Source organism: Polyodon spathula, chromosome 4 (assembly GCF_017654505.1).
Source record: "Polyodon spathula isolate WHYD16114869_AA chromosome 4, ASM1765450v1, whole genome shotgun sequence".
In the NCBI taxonomy this organism is placed as follows: Eukaryota; Metazoa; Chordata; class Actinopteri; order Acipenseriformes; family Polyodontidae; genus Polyodon; species Polyodon spathula.
The window spans coordinates 20,205,312-20,228,379 of NC_054537.1; the positions used below are offsets into that span (position 1 = coordinate 20,205,312).

Sequence of the window (23,068 nt, forward strand, 5' to 3'; positions counted from 1 at the left end):
AGTCCCAGATCTCCTGGGACGGTGGTGAAGGTGGTGGTGCTGGAGGTAGTGGGGTGGCCCCTGATGCCCGGGGTGAACAAGGCACCTCTTCCTGGGCCTGGTTGTAGGGGCATCCTGCCCAGTTGTGGCCGTCCTCCTCACACCGGCCACACCAGTTTGCCGGTGGCACGTCTGGGCAGGACCGCCAACGATGGTCCTCCTTCCCGCACCAGGAACACCAGGGGAAGAGGCTGGCCGGGTCCTCCAGCGGTGGCTGCAGCAGCTTACATTTCTTCAGCTGCTTTTCCTGCCTTTGCCGCTGTCTGCTCTTCTTTCCCATTTTTTTTTTTTTTTTTTCCAAAAAAAAAAAAAAAAAAAAAATAAATACTGCTCTGAGCCTCTAGGTGGCGCTATCCCACTTCTGACACCAAATGTGGCAGGCTGGCGAGTGGATAGAGGCCCAGAGACAGACTGCAGTTCAAAAAAATAACTATTTTATTATAAATAAACAAAAATAAAGTGCACAAGGGCAAAATAACAGATACTCAAACACAAATAAAACAAAAACAAAACTCACAAAAATAAAGTTTCCAGGCTGGGCAATGCCTTCACTGGATTTAGAAAATTCAAAAACCACAAAACAAACACCAACCTGCTTCCTCAGCTCCCTCCTCCCAAATGAGAAGCAGAGGCCTCCTTTTATATCAGGTGGCTGGGCGCTGATTGATCGTTAATCAACCTAATCAACTAATCAACCCCAGCCACCTGAACATAATAAACCCAGGCAGGTAGGGGAAGTTAACCCCATCCCTGCCAATTTCTAAAGAGCAGAGCTTTGCTCTGCCACATCCGGTATAATTATGTTATTTTAGAGGCTAATTTTTTTATATTATGAGAACACAAGAGGAGTGTTTTTCAATTGATCTGGATCTAAGTATTGTACTGCTCTACATTACTTTTACAGACAGTAATGCACTAAAGAGACTTGCATACACTGTTAGATATTCTCATATCCTAGGAACACAAATTTAAACGATCTGGTATTTAAACATGATGCTATTTAGATCAGTTGAATTTAGACTGCCCAACTGGGTATTTTCCTTCAATTCTCGCTGTCTAGCAAACTTTTCACTCAGAGAATCTAACCAGCGAATATTGCCAGGTTACTGAACCCAGGGGGATAGAGTTCAGCTGAACTGGTCTCCGCCAAGGCTTGTTTAATGCATGACGAACAGGGTCACTGTGCAGCAGTGAGCAAAACATCAGAACAGAACATGCCTTTATTCTTTTAGCTTCAGATTACAAGTAGCCAGTCATGGCAGAAAGTAACACAGTTAATGCTGATGAACGTGTGGACTTACTATCCCAGTCAAAGTGCACACAGTGCAGCAGAGGGTGAGAGGTTCAATTAGAAGTATCAAGACAGGCCAAATCTAACCCCTATACAAGTTCACCAGGGTACATTTGCATGGCAATTCTGCAGTTTTCCCATGTCTTTCCTATCATTATACAATGTATTTAACATAGTTTACCATGGTTTGCAATGCTTTTAATATGATTTACCATAACTTCTCTGGGCTTTACAATGCTTATCTATGCTTTACCATACCTTCATTGTGCTTTCTTACACTTTAAAAATGGAAGCCACATGACAGTGTCCCCCACGGTTTTGTGCAAATTACTGTGTCACACCAACAGCACAGCCTAATTCAAACATGTTTTGCAACACAAAAAACAGACGTGATGTTTATGAATAGCCCTGTAAACTAAAATATGTGCTGTATGTTCACTGTACAGTAGTTCAGTTTCCTGTGTGCTTGGCACTGTCAATGCATCTGTACTACACTATCTATTCAGACAAAGCATGGAGCGAAGAGCAGCATGTTAACAGCTGAGTTGCGACCTTAAAAGCTGAAAAGGCTTTGATAAAGCCACAATGGAATCGGGGTGGAGTGTTACCTTGAAGCAATTCTGGCTTTTCACCCAGTTATGTCTGTTGTCAAGAGAGGCTGAGATTCTTATTGCATTGAAGCCTGTGCAAGGCTAATCTGTTGTACAACGTACTGAGAATTCCTCTGAGTAACACTTGTGATGCCAGTGTGTTACACAGTGAAATCATGTCACTCAAGATGTGATTGAGAGGGTTTGTGAAACCAGCAGCAGGTTTACAAAACCCCTGTAGTTGCCACTACAGTTTTATTTATATCCTTTCAGCTAAAGCCAAATGTAGTAAGCACACAGCAACATGCTGGCAGGGAACTGCTGCAGTTACATGCAAGTAAGTAATTAGTGTCATTTTGTACAGGGCCCTATTCGCAAAACTCAAAGGAATCTTTGGTTAAGGACTGTTCTTTTCTTGTTCTTGAAACATATCTTCCAATGTTTTTGAGGTGGTTATTATTAGTTTATTCTCATTTTTCAAAGCATTAATTAACGTAAGAAAATATTTAGATTTAGAAATAAACTGTCCCTGTCAATAAATTATGATGGAACTGACAGTTGGGGTGTATGACTGCTGTGTCTTTCTCAATACAAAGTTTCTACTTACTGTAACTTAACTGATTCTAATTCTAAAACCCAGGCCCAGGTGCAGGGCTAGTGTGAGTTTCAAGCCATGGAATTGAAGGCAATCACTTGAAGTTTCAATTCTAAAATGGTTTCTTATTTTACTATTTTAATCCGAACAGACCATCATTAAAACACACATATGCTGCACAGATTTGAATTCCTTTTGCCTTTTGTTAAAAACTTAAATGCGAAAATTAAAATACGGTGGCAGGTTGGTCCTCATGTTTACCATTTCCCTGCATTTCTGCAATTTCTATACTGTGAATAAAGTCTGTGCAATGTGACTTATGTGCCAGAAAGGGCCATGAACAATAACATACCCATTAACTTCTCACATGAACCAATTGCTGTTAAAGAATCTGTCTACAATATAGCCCAGGGGTTAGAGCTGATACCCCCATCCCCTTTCCAATAGAAACAAGATATAATATTTCAGTTGTATGACTTTTTAAAAACAAAATACAAATAAACACATCTGGAATTACCATTTACAGTAAGAACCCCCCTCAACAAAAACATTGATGTGAGGGGCAGAACACAAAGCAAGCAGCAAGCACTGTTCGATGATACATGATTTTCAGAACCTTGATATAAGGAACTTCTTTTCTTCAACATATGCTTTAGGATAATTAACATCTGTTAAGTCGAGCTACAGTAGATTTTACCACCAATATCCTGATGCACTCCCTCATAAGACCGACCCACAAGCATGTTAACTTTTACTTGATATCGACTTGTACAAAAATATATACCATGATTAGAATGACCGCATTTTGGAAAGGTTAATTTTAGGGGAGTATTTTTTTCTTTTGCAACTACAGTACAATGTTGCATATCCAACTCGCTGTGGACTGGGGTATCCGAAAATGTCGGATTTGCAAACATCTATAGAAAGTGACATTTACACATGCACAAATAGGTTACTGGACAAAAATGAAGCGCAAACTGCTTCAATCATGGCGACCTGATTTACTTTAAAAGTACGCGAGCGTAAACAAGATTAAGAATACATTCCTATGCGGTTTACAATATAAAACAAGAAGCTTTTTAAAGAAATACAAAACAAGGAGTACTAAATGTACAGTAACTTACGGATGGCTTCTTAACTCTTAAAGAAGTCCGTAAGGGTTTTCTGTTTAAATGATCTCTTGCTTGCAGCCAAGTTGCACTGGTACACTTCTGCTGCTGCAGAGTTTCTTGCCTTGGATACACAGCTGTCATATTCTGTGATGCTGCTGAAACCTCTTCAGTCAGCTAGTTAAAAAGCCTTGAACTGAGGCTCGCCATCCAGCATAGTGTTAACTGTTTGGCTTTATCACTCAGAATTGGACCTGATATTGGCATCCCTTCGTTTCTCCATTATACAAACCAGGTACTGCTTTGTCCCGTTGATCATCTTGAGCACCTCACATTATTTTTCTTTGTTTGCAAGCACTGAATGATTCTGTTGATCCACAAACAATTTTAGATTCGGTTCTGTAACAGCACTTTTGTCTATCCCAAAATCACCTTTTCCCTAGTTTCTCCCTTTTCAAGTCTTAAGAAAATTTCCAATTTTTGGTAGATTGTTAAAACAACACACTTTCTTTTTGTTGCCATTACCCCTGTACTAAGTGTGGGCGGTTAATTGGTCAGGGCGGTTATGTGAAGGTCAGAGGTGAGGCATTTCACTGTACCTTTCGAGAAACAACAAACACATAATGTGCTTCAATTATACATGCTATATAATGCTATACCATGTCACTATTTGAAAGCATAGAAAAAACAAAACATGAAATACACAAATCCGACAAAACAACCAAATAAAAAATAAACATTATTCATTATTCTGGTATCAAAAACAGTTTCACTCTGATAGTTCTTGAAGACTACTCCTTAAAATTAAACACATTTAGTACATTTATGTCTACAATTAGCTGAGCAGCATCCTGATTATTGATCTTTAGCACTATATCATATCCTGGATACTCTGGCCAAGACCATTCCACAACATAGAGGCACTGAAACTGAATGCAAAGGGGCCAGTGGTGGCCAGTGAAGTTGCATGTAAAGCCCGGGACAGACAGACGCGGTGCAGGGCGGCATGCAAGGCATTTTGCCGGTAGTATCGCTGCCATTGCTTTCATATGGTGTTGGACAGATCAGCACGGGATGATACCGACCGGTACCGCTCAAATCGAATCTCAAGCGATTTTTTTCTGGCTGCTGCATGGTACCGTCGGTGGATTAACCAATCACAGCCAAGTGCTGACAACACATATTTGCCAGGAAAAATTATGAATGAAACTGTTGACTATGAGGTGTCCAAGCACCCTGAAGTGTTTGATTCCTCCCATATTTCATACAAGGACAGGCAAGTCTGTATTTTATACATCACCTCTGATAAGCACCCTTTCTGTAGCCAATTTGATACTGTTATAATGTTTCACCTCTTTTTTAAAATTATTTCTGTAGTTCACTACATTTTCTACTAAATAACTGGCTGTACAAGGATATATTTTCTAACACTTTAGTAGTAGGCTTCTTGCTGTCAGCAACGTATTGTATGTTTCTTTGCTAAGCTCAGATCGCTCATTTCATACACCTGCATATAGATGACAGAAAAACAACTTTGAAAAACAAACCAGCATTTTTATTTGGTAGATTATATGGGGGGGGAGGGACATACTGAATCATGCACGCTTTGTAATTTTTCATATACTTAACAAAAAACTGACAAATTGAAAAATGTGAACTTTTGAAATCTAACGTGAAACACTGTACCATTATTATGTCTTCTGGTAGACATATCATTTTGTAGTTTCTTTGATTACATGATGTTAAATAAAAGATCTAAATTATGTTAATATAGTTCTTTTTAAATTATCAATCATAAAATTCTAGGTGATGCAAAAATGTTGGCCATAGCTGTACAACCTGCCCTTGACAATGCTTTTTTTTTCGAACATTTTAGCAAATGCAAATGTTTGAATATTCAGTCATTGTCCTGGAACAAATTACTGAATATTCACACTTTTTCTGTTCAGCTAAAACAAAAAAAAACAAGTCACTCATCTGCAGCATGTACTGATACCCAACACTGCATATAGACCCTCCAGGGTATCTGGCCCTGAAGCATGTGGTGCCACAGTGCCTTCAAAGCCACCCCCTGCTCGGATCACTGATCATTGGGTGGTAATCTCTACAGTGGAGAGGTGTTCAGTAGCACTTATACAGTAGGTTCCTTCAGACCAGTAGCAGCTATGTGTTAGTCCTGGGAACTTCCCATACAATTCAAGAGGAGCTCATTTACACTGACTGAAAAAGAAACGACCACACTTTACCCACCAGAATTCAAAGAAAACTAGGGTTACAAATTAAAAAAGTTAATTCAGTAGCCCATCTCCACCTGGTATGCTGTGTGCTGTTTATCTGAATTCAACATCAATGCCTAATTCCACAATTATTTAAAATAAGCTGAGCAACATTCACTATGAACAATACTTAAAAAAGGGTCACAAAAGAAAATATCACTCGTCACCATAATAAGAACAGGCCTTGCAATCCAAACACAATTCCAATGAAAAGTTTGTGGCTTTTCATACTAAGCAGCCCACATGGCTCTTCTGAATGAAAGCTGCAGTAGAAAAGCTTTTTTTTTTTTTTTTTGTGACTACAAAGCCCATCTCCCCGCAGCTCCCTCCCTCCTCTATAAAAAGAAACGGTGAGAGAAATAACCTTCAGACTGCCTTTGCAGTGACTCCTCACGCTTTCAACCTCACAGAGTTCACTTTAAAAAAAAAAACTCTCCCAACAGTGGCTGTATCAGAGAGCAGGACTCACCACGCCATGGACTAGGAACTCAAAGAGTTTGCTTTTGGTAGCTTTTCGGGCTCCTCCTGCAGTCTCCTCTGTAGCCATTTATTAATACGTTCCTTTGGCTTTCTTATTCTCTTCTTTTCCTTTCTTCTTCTTTCCCCCTTTCCCTCCTCTCCTTTCTATTCCTTTGCCTGATTCTTTCAGTGGACTCTCTCTCTCTCTCTCTCTCTCTCTCTCTCTCTCTCTCTCTCTCTCTCTCTCTAAAAGTGTGTTTCCCAAGAAGTCCCTCTGGCTCTCACACTTTCTAGATGAGCTGTCTTTCAAAAGCTGTGGAGGGAGGGTGGGGGCTACAAGGGGGTTTCCGACCGACCCACCCTCATGGCCCCCCACACAGCTGTTGCATTCCGTTGGTTGATAAGCCCAAGCTGTGTGACTGGCTGCCGGTGGTCCTGGTGTTGACGCACTGGCTGGAAGAAAAGTTTGTTTTAAAGTTATCAATTCTTCTGGCTGAAGATAAATGTGAGAGCCCTAATGTAAAGAGTTCATTCGCAAAAAGAAATGTGTTTTTAAAGGGGCACTACGACTGATTGTTTAGTATATATTCTGAAAACGATTATGTAAATAGTCAGGTCTGTGAATGTCTGTAAAGAACATGACTTAACTGAGCAAAACAACATGAGTTTAAAAATGAACTAGTTTTGAAACTAATGAATTTGCTCAAGACTGCTTTTCTGTTCTTAGTAAGTGGATAATTACAGCAATATGGATCCCTTAAAAAAACTACTTTAATCATTTTCAGAATTTAAAGATCCAATATCATAGTTAAAAATTCACAGTGTTGGGGCTCCCGAGTGGCGCATCCGGTAAAGGTACTCCACATGGAGTACAAGCTGCACCCCATAGCCTGGAGGTCACCAGTTCATGTCCAGGCTATTCCACCACCAACCATGGAAGTGGGTTCCCAAAGGGCAGCACACAATTGGCCAAGCATAAGTCAGCCAGGGTATCCTCAGCTCACCATACACCAGCAACCCCAATAGGCTGGCCAGGCGCCTGCAGCCTTGTTTGTAAGCTGCCCAGAGCTACATTGTCCTCTGAGGTGGCTGCATGGTGGGCCTGCAGAGTGAAAATAAGCAGTTGGTTGACAGCACATGTTTCAGGGAACAGCATGTCTTCATCACTCCCAAGTCAGCTCAGTGGTGAGCTGAGCCTAAAATAACAAAATTGGCTATTTCAAATTGGGAGAAAAGTTTGGTAAAAATCAGTTGGCAACTACTAAACTTATAAAAAAAAAATCATAGTGTTGTCATGCATTTTTCTCACTTACAAAACTGAAAACTGAAAAAAAGTTTTTAATTTTCCCATTGTCAGGTAACCTGAGCAAATATATTGTTCATTTTTTTGATTTACATCCCAGAAATAAAATTCCAGCCTGCTTGAAATAACATCAACTTGTTTTCAAAAAGACTGCAGGAATCAAAAGCAGGACAACCAAGCACCGGTTCTGACCTCAGCTCACAATCAGAGCGGTCTTGGTATTTCATTTACTGTACTGTTGCAGAACGCATCTTACAGAAATTCAGAAATAGCACTTTAATGCAGAAATGTAACATGCTTAAAACCAATAGGCCACTGGGTTCATTCAACCCTGAGGTATCCTAGCAACCTGACCAGTTACTCTGTAACTTAGCTCAGGGGGACTCTAGAGTGAGAATAGTAGGTGCATCTACTGACTTATCATGGTGCAACTGTTACTACCGGACTAGAAAGAATAAAGACACTAGCAATCAGTACAGCAAGGTCCAACGCATTGTACAGGTATTGCTGTAAATTATATGGACGTGATACTGGCTCTTTAATACTACAAGGCCAACAAAATTCTCGGATCTATAGTAATAAGTGTTGAACTTAAATGAAGGGAAATAATGTTAAAACTTTACAATGCATTAGTAAGACCTCATCTAGAATACTGTGTTCAGTTCTGGTCACCTTGCTACAAAAAGAATATTGCTGCTCTAGAAAGAATGCAAAGAAGAGCGACCAGAATTATTCCTGGTTTAAAAGGCATGTCATGCAGACAGGGTAAAAGAACTGAATCTATTCAGGCTCGAACAAACAAGACTACACAGCGATTTGATTCAAGTATTCAGAATTCTAAAAGATATTGACAATGTCGATCCGGGGACTTTTTCGATCTAAAAAAAGAAACAAGGACCAGGGGTCACAAATTGAGATTAGATAAAGGGGCATTCAGAACACAAAATAGGTGGCACTTTTTTACACAGAGAATTGTGGGAGCCTGGAATCAACTCCCCAGTAATGTTGTTGAAGCTGACACCCTGGGATCCATCAAGAAGCTGCTTGATGAGATTCAGAGATCAATAAGCTACTAACAACCAAACGAGTAAGATGGGCCGAACGGTCTCCTCTCGTTTGTGACCTTTCTTATGTTCTTATGGTCTTATATACAGTATAGTGTACACAGATATACAGCTGTGGCCACAACAGTTGCATCACCTGTAAAACTACAAAGTGGGGTGTGATTCAATATGTTAACGTAACTTTATTCAGCAAGTCTCATTCAACTTTATGAAGCTAAAATATTTAATTATACAGGGGGATGCAAAACCTTTGGCTGTAGCTGTATGTCTGCATAATATATTCTGGGTTAGATTCTCAAAGCTACGTACCCCAAATCTTTATTAGTGCATTTTTTTCGCGAATAAAAAACATCAGAATACTTACAAGCTCCAGAATGAAATGTCTGAGTTGTTTACTTCTGCTATGGTAACTTTAAGGGGTGTGTTTTTTTCTTTTGTGCTGCTGATGATTTGAAGTAAAGAGCTTTGACAATCTGGCCCAAAATAACCAAACAAAAACATTTCTAACAGTGTTCTTCAGTCTAGCCACAAGTACTACAATCAAAACTATTAAGTACAATTTCAGTTTACTACTGCTTGTGGAGAATGGTCAGTGTTGTATCTGCGCCAAGACGCTGAGATGGGAAGGTTTTAAGTGTTCTGTCATGGGCTCATTTCCAACTGCCATTCACAAAAAGCTACTTTCTGCACCCTATTCGAAGGCCCTATTCAGCAAATATGTGTGCAGCCGCTTTCGCTTGGGCAAAAATGACAGCGTTAGCCAACTGCTGCGATATAAGGATTCAACATTCCCTTTAAGAGCACCAGCCCAAGTGAGGAGGATGACCAAGCCCCTCAAGCAAGGCTACAACAACGTCTAACACATTGAAAGAATAGGTTCCCTGACGATTTATGTACAGGTGCCTATTCTGTGTTGGTGTGCGTAGCTGCACATGTGTGCAATCGATGGCTCCCAGGACACCAGGAAGCCCATACCTCCCAAGAAAACCCTGCTTTGTATGTTGTTGCAGCTTGTGAGAGACGGGGAAATGGATGAATTCTCCTGCCCGCTTTACTAAAGCTGCAGGTACAGCTCGCACCGCACAGCTGATTGGCTCATGTCTGCAGTATACTGTAAAGCCATAAATATTTGAAAGCCTTTTATTATGAATTGTTCGCGTATGAAAAAAAAAACAGTAAACATTTTTGGCATGAAATCAAGTTCAACTAACAATGTATACTTTGTATATTACAACACGTAGCCAACATTTCTAGAACAAAATAGGTTCTATGGTTGTGAACTGCCAAATATTTTGGTCGCAAAATATTTATGGCTTTACAGTAACCCACAGTATGTTGGAACAAGCCATTGGCATAAAACGTGCAATGGGTACACTTTGTGCTACAGGCAAACAGTGTCCTGTCCGCATGTCTCTTTCCAGGTCAGCCTGAAGCAGTTGGCAGATGTCAGTGATAGTGTGTTGAGGCAAAATTGCTGCATACATTGTGTGTCAGACAGGCTCAAAAAAGACAGATGACTTCTAAATATCTGGGGACTTCTCCTGTTCCTCCTCTGTCTTTGTCTGGCCACATAGAGATCCAGTGCACTCTCCATATTTCTTTTATTTCTCTTTCTTCTCTTTTCTTTGCCTGCTTCCCTGGCAGTTTCGCCTATATTTATAGCCGACCATGTAATCCGTGAAGTTTAGACCTGGTTTTCACATATCAATTGAGACGCAAACACTAACACTGTTGATGGTCTGCTAAATCGCTACATGTGTATGCAAATGAGGACATTCCCCTAAAGTTCAGCCCATGTCTAGCGCTAACGCTATCGATGTTTTGCGATTGCCTTAGGGGTTTGCGAACGTTGCTAAATAGGGCCCCTTCAGACCTTCAGACACTTATAACATTTCTCGAGACGAAGTTATAATGTGAATTCTCATGACATCGCCCCCCTGTAGCCCCCCCCGACACACCAAGTCACGAAGTGCGTTGTCCGATACTCAGTTCTTCCGGAAGATAATTATTCCAATCAAGGTGGGCTGGAGATGATGGGCCCTATTCCCACTAATTTAAGGAATGCTTTAAGAAAAAGTATGTTAAAGTTAAAGTCTGTTTTGTAAAATTAAGTTTGCAGTTTTAGAAACCATTTTCAACTGTTAAGCAGCTTCTTGAAGGATGCCAGGGTGTCAGCTTCAACAACTTTATTGGGGAGTTGGTTCTAGACTCCCACAATTCTCTGTGTAAAAAAGTGCCTCCTTTTTCTGTCTGAATGCCCCTTTATCTAATCTCCATTTATGACCCCTGGTCCTTGTTTCTTTTTTCAGGTTGAAAAAGTCCCTTGGGTCGACGCTGTCAACATCTTTTAGAATTTTAAATGCTTGAATCAGATCACAGCATAGTCTTCTTTGTTCAAGACTGAATAGATTGAGTTATTTTAGCTTATCTGCATATGCCTTGCCTTTTAAACCCAGAATAATTCTGGTTGCTCTTCTTTGCACTCTTTCTAAAGCAGCAATATCCTTTTTGTAGCGAGGTGACCAGAACTAAACACAATATTCTAGATGAGGTCTTACTAATGCAATGTAAAGTTTTAATATTACTTCCCTTGATTTAAATTCTACACTTTTCACTATATATCCGAGCATCTTGTTGGCCTTTTTAATACCTTCCCAACATTGTCTAGATGAAGAGATTTCTGAGTCAACATGAACTCCTGGGTCTTTTTTATAGATTTCCTGCATGCAATACCTTACACTTTTCTCTATTAAATGTAATTTGCCATGTGTCTGCCCAGTTCTGAATGCTGTCTAGATCATTTAGAATGACCTGTGCTGCTGCAACGGTTTTTCCACTCCTCCTATTTTTGTGTCATCTGCAAATATAACAAGTTTGCTTACTATACCAGAATCTAAGTCATTAATGTTGATTAGGAATAGCAGAGAACCTAATACTGATCCCTGTGGTACTCCACTGGTTACCTCGCTCCATTTTGAGGTTTCTCCTCTATCTGTAGCACACCCTTCAAGCCCCTAGAGTCCATTCTTAAAGAGATGCACACACATGTAGTTATGGACAATAAAGTGGCCTGTTTGAACAAGTTAAAACAATAAAAAATAAACTCATTCCTTTCACTTAGCAGAAAATGAAAGAAAACCTTTTAAAACAATTTCTTTTTAAAAGCAGTTGAAATATTTTTTCTTAATTTTTTTAACATTCCGATTTTGCTTTATAATTTTAAATTTAAATATTTTACACCGTAATTCTTAGTTTAACTGAAAACTGCACGTATAATATTACTGAATTAAAGCATTTTATCCTGAAAAGACAGAAGGGTGTGCAAACTTACCCGACTGACATAGCTAGACTAAAGAGAACACACAAATAAACAACACAAAAACAAACTGCACTTTATGCTTTCATTTCAACGAACACACGAGGCACAGTCAATCAGAAATCATGGGTTAAAACAAAATAAACAAATCCTCCCCTCCAGGAGGAACGAAAGGATTGAATCGGCCTATCGGTGACTTGCTTTGTTAACAAGCATGCGTTAAGGCAAGAACTGCCAAATCACTCACTCATTCGATTGGCTGTGCCTTTCAAAGGGCGTAGTCTAGAGGTGCACAACAGGCACACTCTCACTCTTGTTAGTCACAGTCAGTGATTCTAGCTGCCCTTTTGCTGACAGTCAAACTGATGGACGGCTTCAGTCTCTGCCCATCAACTAGCTTTTGAAACTGTCTCTGGCGGGTATTTCCCAGTTAAGGGAAAAGCTGCAATCATTCCTCTCACACACACCATGTAGAAACACATTCCATCTCTACGCTGCCTCAGAGGAAAACGTTTTCAAAAAACACAAACCAAATGATGAACAAACATTTGGGATGATTGCAGTGATCTGGGATTCCTCTAGCTGTTCTTTCATGGAGTTTTAAGGACCTAGGATTCTAACAAAAGAGCCATTTATGAAACAGATGACACTCTTAAACTGCACTTTCCTCCTAGAGAAAATGTTATTCAGAGGCTAAAAGGAGCGGTTAGTTAGCATGCCTGCTGTCGCTGTGCTGCCATGAGAACGCTCTATAAAATAAAAGGGCCTTTATTTGAAAACAAAAAAATAAATAAATGATGTATTTTCCCAGGCATATTCTACACAAGACTACTTCCTTTAAATTCTGAAACCTTTAACCCCCTTGGGTACTTCAGCTTCACAGAAATGGCCTGAACATAAGAATGGAACCCGATCCAGGGATCAAAATTGATTGTGTTCCACTTCCAGTAAAAATGGGCCAACCCAATGTATCTAATGTGACCCAGGTAAGGTCGGGACCAAGCTGTGAAATTGTCACAGAAAATCTAATTCCTCTCTAGTAAGCTTTAATCTTATGATCCGCCACTTGGTAATATCTTTATCTTTTATCTTATAAAAATAATTTCTCAGTGAATGTATAACACTTCCAAAGTGAGCTTGGCAAATTTTGTACTGTAGTACTTGCAGAGTGAATCTGGCCCTTTGGGAGTTACAAGATCGATGGATAGGGTTTGCCAAATAAAAAACATCCCAAGGTTTTCTTGAATGAAAGCTTTTACATACTTCCATAAACTACACTGCACTTTTAAACCCCAAAGCCAGCCATATTTGAAATTACAAATCACTGACTTTAAGCAAAGAAAGGCATTTTTGCTGCTGCCTGTCTGTTTGGCATGTTTTTCACTTTTGCAAAGCATAACAAATGTCATGTTGCTGTCCCTTAGCTCATGTTGCTGTCCCTTATCTCTAGTTGTCTGTTATAGACATATGTAATGTTTTTATATTAGTTACCAGTGTATCTTAAGTAAAAGTACCAAATCACTAGATGACACTGGCTATTACTTCTACAAAGACACTTTGGTCTAGTCTAGCCTATGTATGTCTGTATGTCTATGGCAGGTAACTAGAAGTAAAGAGCATCCCCTGAACTCCTAGTCAAAGCAACTTAACACAAAGCACACAACACAACATTTAAAAAAGACAGCCACTGAGTCATTGCAATGACAACTCAACTCAGAACGAGTGCAAACAAAAACAAAGGAGGGGACAGTATGATAGAAAACTCAATCTGAAATGACTCTTTAAAGATAGTTTGAGTAAATATATTTGGTTTTATTCTGTTTTTACTATTAAACATTATTAGACCTGATTCTGCAAAAAAAAAAGTGCTCTGCTTTAGATTAATACAAAGCACAGCAGACTATAATTCTATAAAAAGATACAAGGCCACGTTAAGTAATTGTATTGTTTTGAATGACGGAACCCCCCTCAGAGCACCCCCTTCTCAAACACCAACTGCACCAAATGGTAATGTCCCACTCAGTAGAAATAAAGAGAATCAAAGACTAGCGGTCAATGGCAGCTGCAATCAGCAAGCTGGCAGGTCCTGGGCCTGTGGGGGGGGAGAGGAGCCTGGACCTTGTGTGTGCATTCCTTCTCAGCGGGACACAGCTTGAGCCCTTGCCAGCCTGCATGGAAGTCCTTGGGGCCACAGATACTGTTCAGCCGCTGATCTTGTACTAGACAGAGTGATCTTTAGCAGAAATATTTCCAATCTTTGATGCAGCTGGTGTCTTCTTTCGTTGAAGACATTTAAGAAATCATGCAGCTCGATGCAGTGTGTTCAATCATTTACTGGAGACAAACTAAACCAGCTGCCAGGTTCCTAAATACAGTGTAACAGGTAGTGCGTCAATAAGGCAAACGTTTGCTGTATTTATTTTAAGTGATAAAAATTATGTTTATTTACACTATTCTTTCAAAAATGGGAATTTTCATGGGAACTACATATTACACAACAATGGGTACATTTCCCAGAAATCATAAAATCCCTAAAAAAAATAAATAAATACATCCTTACTCATAGTTTGTATCAGATGGATGGCTTGTATCAACTAATTTAGCTGAATCAGGTCAATACCAGGGGCTACCACATATAGTCAACTCTCGTTAATATGAATTTCAAGAGATTGTCAAAAAGAATTGTCTTATCGGTAATTCTGATTATCAGGAGTCTAAGCCAAATCCATACTGTGACTTTTAATTGAAGTTATAGTACCACTGAAATCAAGTTTCATTTACAGCACAATGAAAAGTATTATAAATGTAAAAGTACTGTGCATTTTCTGAAAATACAGTACACTTTTAAAAAGTATATATTGCAACTCGAAACCTGCATGTCCCATTCTGATCACAGGCATTTGTAAACCACAAAAGCAAGGCATCCTGAACATTAAGGCGTTGAGTGATTTGGAAACACTGATGACTTTCATTCACAGTTTCGCTGTTCACAGGCCTGTATTATTGTAACCTGGTTTTTCAGAATAGTTAAGAAAGTGTTCATGGGAATGCTGAAATCTGCAGTAACATCTTTTTTTTTTCCTACGGAGGTGCATTATCCACTGCTTTCAACGCCTCCAGTTTTGTCTGCAAGGATAATGCATGTTTTATTCTATGCTTCATGGAAATGGAATTGATGCATACTACATTCAGTACAAAGGCGCTAACCTGGATGCAAGTTAATACATTTTTCAATATCCTTTACAATCAGCTTTCTGAACTAAGGCAATTCGTTTTATTCAAATTTTTTCTTTCTTGGGCGAGCTCCAAAAAAAGGGATGCTCAAAGACTGTGATATCAAGACGTTGAAGGTACCATCCAAATAACGTTAGATTACTTTATGCAGCTGAAGCAGCTAGCTAGCTTCTGTAATGTTAACAGAGCTACTGCAAGAAACGTTTCAGTTCAGTATACAGGCACTTTTTCTGTTGTAGATTTTATTTTATTATTTTAAGAGCTAAACTCTATTCAGCTTCAACTACATCGGGAAAATGCTTTGTACAGTATTGTCGTTTTGGTGTTCAACTTGGATCTTTTGTTAGGGAAAGTACTACTGTAGTAACAGCAGGCTACAGTTTAAAATTGTTACTGTTACATTTCTTTTTTGCAGTGTTTGTGAATAAGACTACAGTTAGGCTACAGTACAGTAGCTAGTAGGATATTACGTAGCAACCGTATGTAATTGCATAAAAAGCGCCAATGTAATAGCAGATAATTTATGAACATTTAATGCTGCACTTTAAATAGAAATGTGTGATTATTTCGTTGATTTCAGAAAGAATAAATAAATAAAAACATCAAGGTAAAATAGCTCTAAATGTCCACACCATGGGGCAATTTACATAATTTGTTTAATTTGAATTTTGCACATCACAAATTATTTGTATTCCCCAGAGATTTGAATTAAGCAGAGTTCACTGTACATATATTCAGCTCTTAGTGAAGTGGTTAGTTGTACAAGTCAAGATGCATTCTGCCTCACTACTGAAGAGTAACACACAAAAGAGTTTAATTGGTAGTTTGAAGAGTACCTATTTCGGTATTATCTTCTTTAATTGTTGTGACCAGGACAATGTAAGATGTGACCACATGATATTGGCGCTCAAACCTAACCCTTTGTGACACCAAGGCACAGGATAAAATACAAATATGTTTCAAAGCTGCTGGTGTTGCAGTGGTAATAATATACATTCCTAATGTAAATACAAAAATGTATAGGAAATAAAAAAGGTATGATTTGGGACATATTTTGGTTTCATGAGTGGTACATTTTCTTGTGTGGCCCCCATCCCGTGCAACCTCTGGAAATGGACCCTCCATGACCAAAACTTTGGGAACCCCTGCTCTACAAGATTTGAAATATCACCAGTTTCAGTCACCCAGATGGACCACAAGAGGGTGCTAAGGATAATAAATACAGGCTGTGAGACTGATGACTATGGGCACAGAATGTCCCGCATTTTAACACAAATTAATTTGTACTGTGCAGTGACTGTAGATTTCTTACAGGGCTACAGAAGGCTAACGACTTGTGCAGTTTTGATGCAAATGTTCTAAATCCTTATTGGCTGCTGATATTTCAATCTTATATGGTCATAAGAAAATGACCAATAGATTGTTTTGGATCTCATTTTCTTCCAATCAAGGAAATCACAGTTCCATTATCTATACACCATGAGCCATTTTATAAGCACAAAAACAGACCCAATGGCTTGGCTTGTACTGATACAACCCACTTCTCAGGCAGCTGAAGGGACTCATCTGCATCTGATGTTTCAAAACACAGCTGAGACGTGGGTTGTATCTTTTCTCCTTTTTTATTGATTACATAGACCAGTGTATACTTTAGTGCAACACAGGGGCAGAAAACATATCCATAGTGCATAATAATGCTTACAACATAGAACATTAATAATTTTTAAAAGTATTTTAACTAGGGATGGAACGGTTATGATTTTCCCACACCAAAACTGGACCCAAACAATACCAACAAAAGATAAAACCAAACCGAAGCCGACGTTGTTCTTTGCTGCTGTATTCTACCTGCATATTGATTGAATTCAAGCTCTACTCAGATGTGATTACAACTGAGCATGGAGACAAGGGGGGGTACCAGCAAAATAATAAATAAAAAAGTTAAATGTCGCCAAATGCATTCTTTCTTTCCTTCTACATTGTGTTTAATTGTATAACACATTGGTACATTGATACACTACCACTGTATTGAGCTTATCTGTCACAGTTAAACAGTTAACAAACAGTATGCAATAATGGTATACCCCTTGACTGCACAAATGCAGTTGTTTTTTTTTTGGTTTAAAACTTTCATTTTAGATTTTCCAAACAAAAATAGTTGAAAGAGTTTATTAAAAAAAACAAACCGATCATAAGCGACTTGCTCCCTAGTTTGAACTCAAACAGTGTCCCTTGTACGCAGGGTTGTAACTGGGTAGGGGGAAGGTTGTAACAACATGCACTGTACTAAAGAAATGCTAAAGAAAGTACAGCACAGTGTAAACCAGGCCTGGGATGGTCCGGAGAACCTCCCACTTGAACACCTTGCAGAGCACTGGAAAACAAAACCCTGCAGTTCCCTATTTCTCTCTATTTCCATCAAAGGTCACACACGTTTACCAACTTGGCTACTACAAACAGCTTTCTATACAAAATAGGTATTTAGTACTGTACCCTGAAGTATAATACACTGTATAATTATACCACTGTGTTTTTGCTGCTGCTATAAATAAATAATATACATTTTTTTATGCAGCTGATCCACTTGGCCACACTTATATTAACATTTCTTATTGCACTTTCACCCCTCCTGCTTACAGTACTATTTAATTTACACCACATTTATCCTGCATTAGGTATGAGTGAACACATCAATAGTGTTGTAGCCCTTTTTCCTCTAGAGGGCAGCAATGAGGTCCAAACAAGATGATCGACTGCAAGACTGAAAACACCTCAGTTCTAAAGTTTCTTTGTGGTCAGCGTGGTTTATTGTGAAGCTCTACAATGCATATTCTTAGGGTGTAAATGGTTAAATGACAAAATTAAGTCATCTCATTAACAAGAAACCGGTGCACCACTTCCACTTTACGCTGAACCATCTAGTAATAAATAACCTGAAGACCAAACAAGCAAAAACAGCTGTGGTAAAATAAATCACAAACATGTCAATGCAACAAGAGGGTCTTCCTGGCACAGGCAGTGGCTGATAACAACACTGAAACAGCAGAGTGGTCAAGCAGTAACTGCAAAGAGCCAGGTGTGAGACATTAAGGGCATTTCATCGGACTTCCTTCAAGCTATTTTACATCTACTACTGGGAGAGTAGAACTCACCTCAGCCTGATTTCACCAGCAGCAGACCGACCCAAATCAAGCCAGACAGAGCCTCTGTCAGCCACAATTCGGACCGTGGGAGGGTCAGTAACTCTACTGCAATCTACAGGTCACACTAACTCTCCAGGGTAAATCATTTGAAACATTCATATATTTAAAAAAAATAAAACAAATGCACATGTGTCAATGCAACAAGAAGTATGCACATAAATGTATCCGGTATATAATTCATTCTATTTAATAAAAGTGGAATGAATTAAAAATAAAATGTAGTCTTCTCAGGAAAACATAATGTACTACAACATATATATATATATATATATATATATATATATATATATATATATATATATATATATATATAGATACAGCTCTGGAAAAAATTAAGAGACCACTGCAAAATGATCAGTTTCTCTGGTTTTACTATTTATAGGTATGTGTTTGGGTAAAATGAACATTTTTGTTTTATTCTATAAACTACTGACAACATTTCTCCCAAATTCCAAATAAAAATATTGTCATTTAGAGCATTTATTTGCAGAAAATGACAACTGGTCAAAATAACAAAAAAGATGCAGTGTTGTCAGACCTCGAATAATGCAAAGAAAATAAGTTCATATTCATTTTTAAACAACACAATACTAATGTTTTAACTTAGGAAGAGTTCAGAAATCAATATTTGGTGGAATAACCCTGATTTTCAAGCACAGCTTTCATGCGTCTTGGCATGCTCTCCACCAGTCTTTCACACTGATGTTGGGTGACTTTATGCCACTCCTGGCGCAAAAATTCAAGCAGCTCAGCTTTGTTTGATGGCTTGTGACCATCCATCTTCCTCTTGATCACATTCCAGAGGTTTTCAATGGGGTTCAGGTCTGGAGATTGGGCTGGCCATGACAGGGTCTTGATCTGGTGGTCCTCCATCCACACCTTGATTGACCTGGCTGTGTGGCATGGAGCATTGTCCTGCTGGAAAAACCAATCCTCAGAGTTGGGGAACATTGTCAGAGCAGAAGGAAGCAAGTTTTCTTCCAGGACAACCTTGTACTTGGCTTGATTCATGCGTCCTTCACAAAGACAAATCTGCCCGATTCCAGCCTTGCTGAAGCACCCCCAGATGAGTCCAATTTTCAGCTTTGCCCAACACCTGGTCGTCTAATGGTTAGACGGAGACCTGGAGAGGCCTACAAGCCACAGTGTCTCGCACCCACTGTGAAATGTGGTGGAGGATCGGTGATGATCTGGGGGTGCTTCAGCAAGGCTGGAATCGGGCAGCTTTGGCATGAATCAAGCCAAGTACAAGGTTGTCCTGGAAGAAAACTTGCTTCCTTCTGCTCTGACAATGTTCCCCAACTCTGAGGATTGGTTTTTCCAGCAGGACAATGCTCCATGCCACACAGCCAGGTCAATCAAGGTGTGGATGGAGGACCACCAGATCAAGACCCTGTCATGGCCAGCCCAATCTCCAGACCTGAACCCCATTGAAAACCTCTGGAATGTGATCAAGAGGAAGATGGATGGTCACAAGCCATCAAACAAAGCCGAGCTGCTTGAATTTTTGCGCCAGGAGTGGCATAAAGTCACCCAACATCAATGTGAAAGACTGGTGGAGAGCATGCCAAGACGCATGAAAGCTGTGCTTGAAAATCAGGGTTATTCCACCAAATATTGATTTCTGAACTCTTCCTAAGTTAAAACATTAGTATTGTGTTGTTTAAAAATGAATATGAACTTATTTTCTTTGCATTATTCGAGGTCTGACAACACTGCATCTTTTTTGTTATTTTGACCAGTTGTCATTTTCTGCAAATAAATGCTCTAAATGACAATATTTTTATTTGGAATTTGGGAGAAATGTTGTCAGTAGTTTATAGAATAAAACAAAAATGTTCATTTTACCCAAACACATACCTATAAATAGTAAAACCAGAGAAACTGATAATTTTGCAGTGGTCTCTTAATTTTTTCCAGAGCTGTGTATATATATATATATATATATATATATATATATATATATATATATATTCAATTTATATACAAATAACAAGAACCCCAAAGTCTCTCAAATAAGAATACAACCAAACATACAGCTGCAGTAGTTTCTAGCTTCTTGAAAAATGTGCAGAGTCCCACAGCATTCCTTCTGAATTCTCACTCCTACTGCAGGGCCCCTCAAGTCTATTTACCTACACTGTTGCTTACAAAAAACCCCAGGAATGTGAAACATTGGCTGGTTTGTAGCTGGTAAGCAGAAACTACAGCCACACAATCACCCTCTACTCTCATATCCTGCTACAAGGACATGTACACACACTGGGCAGGATGAGAACAATCCTTAAGCCTCTAGATGTTTACTGTGGTATACCAACCAAGAATAGCAAAGTGCAACCAATCATGGAAAATCACATCCGAGCTTGCTAAATCCCAGGTATGTAAGGTACACTAAGTGTAAGCATGGGAAATGAAAAGTTTAAAAAATGTTAACAACTCGATTTAGGTCACTAAACCCCAGCTTTTAAAAAAAGGTCGATCTGTGACCTAGCTCTTGTTTAGCCTCTTAAAAATGACGGTGTGAAACTTCTGGGTTGCTTTTTAAATGTTAAGCATGAGAAAATGTTTGTAGATTAAAAGGCCTGCACGTGACTCCTTGTCTTTTGTTTGTTTGTTTGGAGAGGCCAGTTCTGTTCTGCTGAGAAAAACAGGAAAAATGTACTTTATTAAAAAATCTAGAATGTGTCATCTCTATATCTCAACACAATAAAGTAGGATCGCTCGCAGCACAAGCTTGTAGCAAGATCAGGTGAGATGATAAAAAATGCAATTGGTTCTTAACCCCTTCAGCTCCAGGACGTAGATAGATACGTCAAAACACTTGCAGTACCATGGTGTACCTGCGTACATCAAGGTTTGCCGCCTACTCTATGGGGGTTTCTTTCAGCTGGTCTGTCAGTATATGAGTCTTATAGGCTGAGAGTGCAGTGGGGGGGGGGGGGGGGGGGGGGGGGGGGGGGGGGGGGGGGGGGGGGGGGGGGGGGGGGGGGGGGGGGGGGGGGGGGGGGGGGGGGGGGGGGGGGGGGGGGGGGGGGGGGGGGGGGGGGGGGGGGGGGTTTATCCAATCCCATTTTACACAAACATGCCTTGCATCTGTGAGTGCATTAACTTGTTAGAGCACTCACGAAGATTCTTACCTTCTACGTCGTCGTTTGGTGGTTTATATATATTATATAATATATATAGATATTAATATAGATTTATATATATAATATATAAAAGGGGACGGTATTATATATATTAGTCTCAATTTAATATTGGTATAACTTGCTTGTTATTATTGCAAACAAAATACGTCAACATATAAGACTCATTCAGACATCAGAAGAAAGGAAGAGTTTGATGCGTGATTTAGGGGTTTTGGAAACAATAACTTTGAAAGGTTTCATTTTGTGAAAATGGTGATGATGATGATGACGAAGACCATCCTTTGATTTTGCGAGAGTGTACTGCACTAAAGTAATACACCCCTCCGTTCATCTCTGTTCACATTCCTGTGAGCAAGTAGACAACGGTGTGATATAGTAATAATATGGTGCTACTGTTTACAGTAAACTTAATTTATCATACATCTTACACATTTTCCTGTTTATAAAAACTTTATTTGTATTCTTCAGAAATGTTGTTTTGTATGTACTACCAGAATACTGTTTCCAAATAAAAAATACATATTTTATTGTTCAATGCATAAGTTGCTATTTACAACAACAACAACAAAAAAAAAGTTTTATTTTTATTGTGCATGATGTTTGTTTTATTCTTTTCAAAAAGAATATATATATTTTTTATTGTTGATAAAAAAAAAATTAAAAGTACGTATCAAATGTATGTGTCTTACTTATTCTTCTATGTTTGACCCCAACCTGCAATATGCCACCATCTAGATTAGGTCAATTAAAATTTTTAGAACATCAAAAGTTGGGACCAACAGAAATATAAAAAAATACAAAGTGAAAGCAGTAGACCTCAGTATAAAGCTACCAACCATCCCAATTTTGCCGGGACAGTCACCTTTTTAGGGAGCACGTCCTGGAGTCCCCACAGGTTTAGTAAAATCTTACTTTTGTCCCACTTTTGGGTAGTTGTCCTGTCTATGTTCCATTTTTCATGAAGGGCTGTGTTTGGCCATAGGCTCAACGTAAACAAGGCACCACCATGATGTACTGAGTAAATCTAAAGGGGAACTGAGCCGTTGCGGGTTTCTTTCTGAGCCGCTCTGACCTGACTGGGGTTCAGTTATTTAATGCACCCACTGTTGTTTAATTACCGCTTGTCACCACGACGATCCTAGTTGCAACTTCCGCCCTGAATTCTGTTTCCAGACAGACGTTCAGTCAGCTCGCAGGCAGTGGCTGTTGTCTAGAAGCTCCTTGGCGCAAACAAAATTATTAGGAAGTGAGCAGAATGTTTTTTTTTTTATCAAAAGAACGTCCAAAAAAATAGTTTGCAAATTATAGTACAGGAGATAAAGGCTTATTGTGTGTGTATGTATCTCTCTCTCTCTCTCTCTCTCTCTCTCTCTCTCTCTCTCTCTCTCTATATATATATATATATATATATATATATATATATATATATATATTTATATA

At 39.1% G+C, this 23,068-nt stretch overlaps 1 protein-coding gene across 4 annotated transcripts in view; it reads right to left on the bottom strand.

Annotated features, from left to right (window-relative positions):
- The window catches only part of LOC121314298 (SWI/SNF-related matrix-associated actin-dependent regulator of chromatin subfamily D member 3), a 74,871-nt gene that overhangs the window by 31,664 nt on the left and 20,139 nt on the right, over window positions 1-23,068 (bottom strand). The window contains exon 1 of one of the 4 annotated variants that reach the window (XM_041247399.1): window positions 6,370-6,554. The exons of 2 other annotated variants lie outside the window; for them this stretch is intronic. In XM_041247399.1, coding sequence (XP_041103333.1) covers window positions 6,370-6,447 — 78 coding nt within the window. In that variant the 5' untranslated portion in view covers window positions 6,448-6,554. Of the gene's footprint in view, window positions 1-6,369; window positions 6,555-23,068 lie in introns of those variants that run through there. One more of the 4 variants, XM_041247400.1, reaches the window with a different exon arrangement.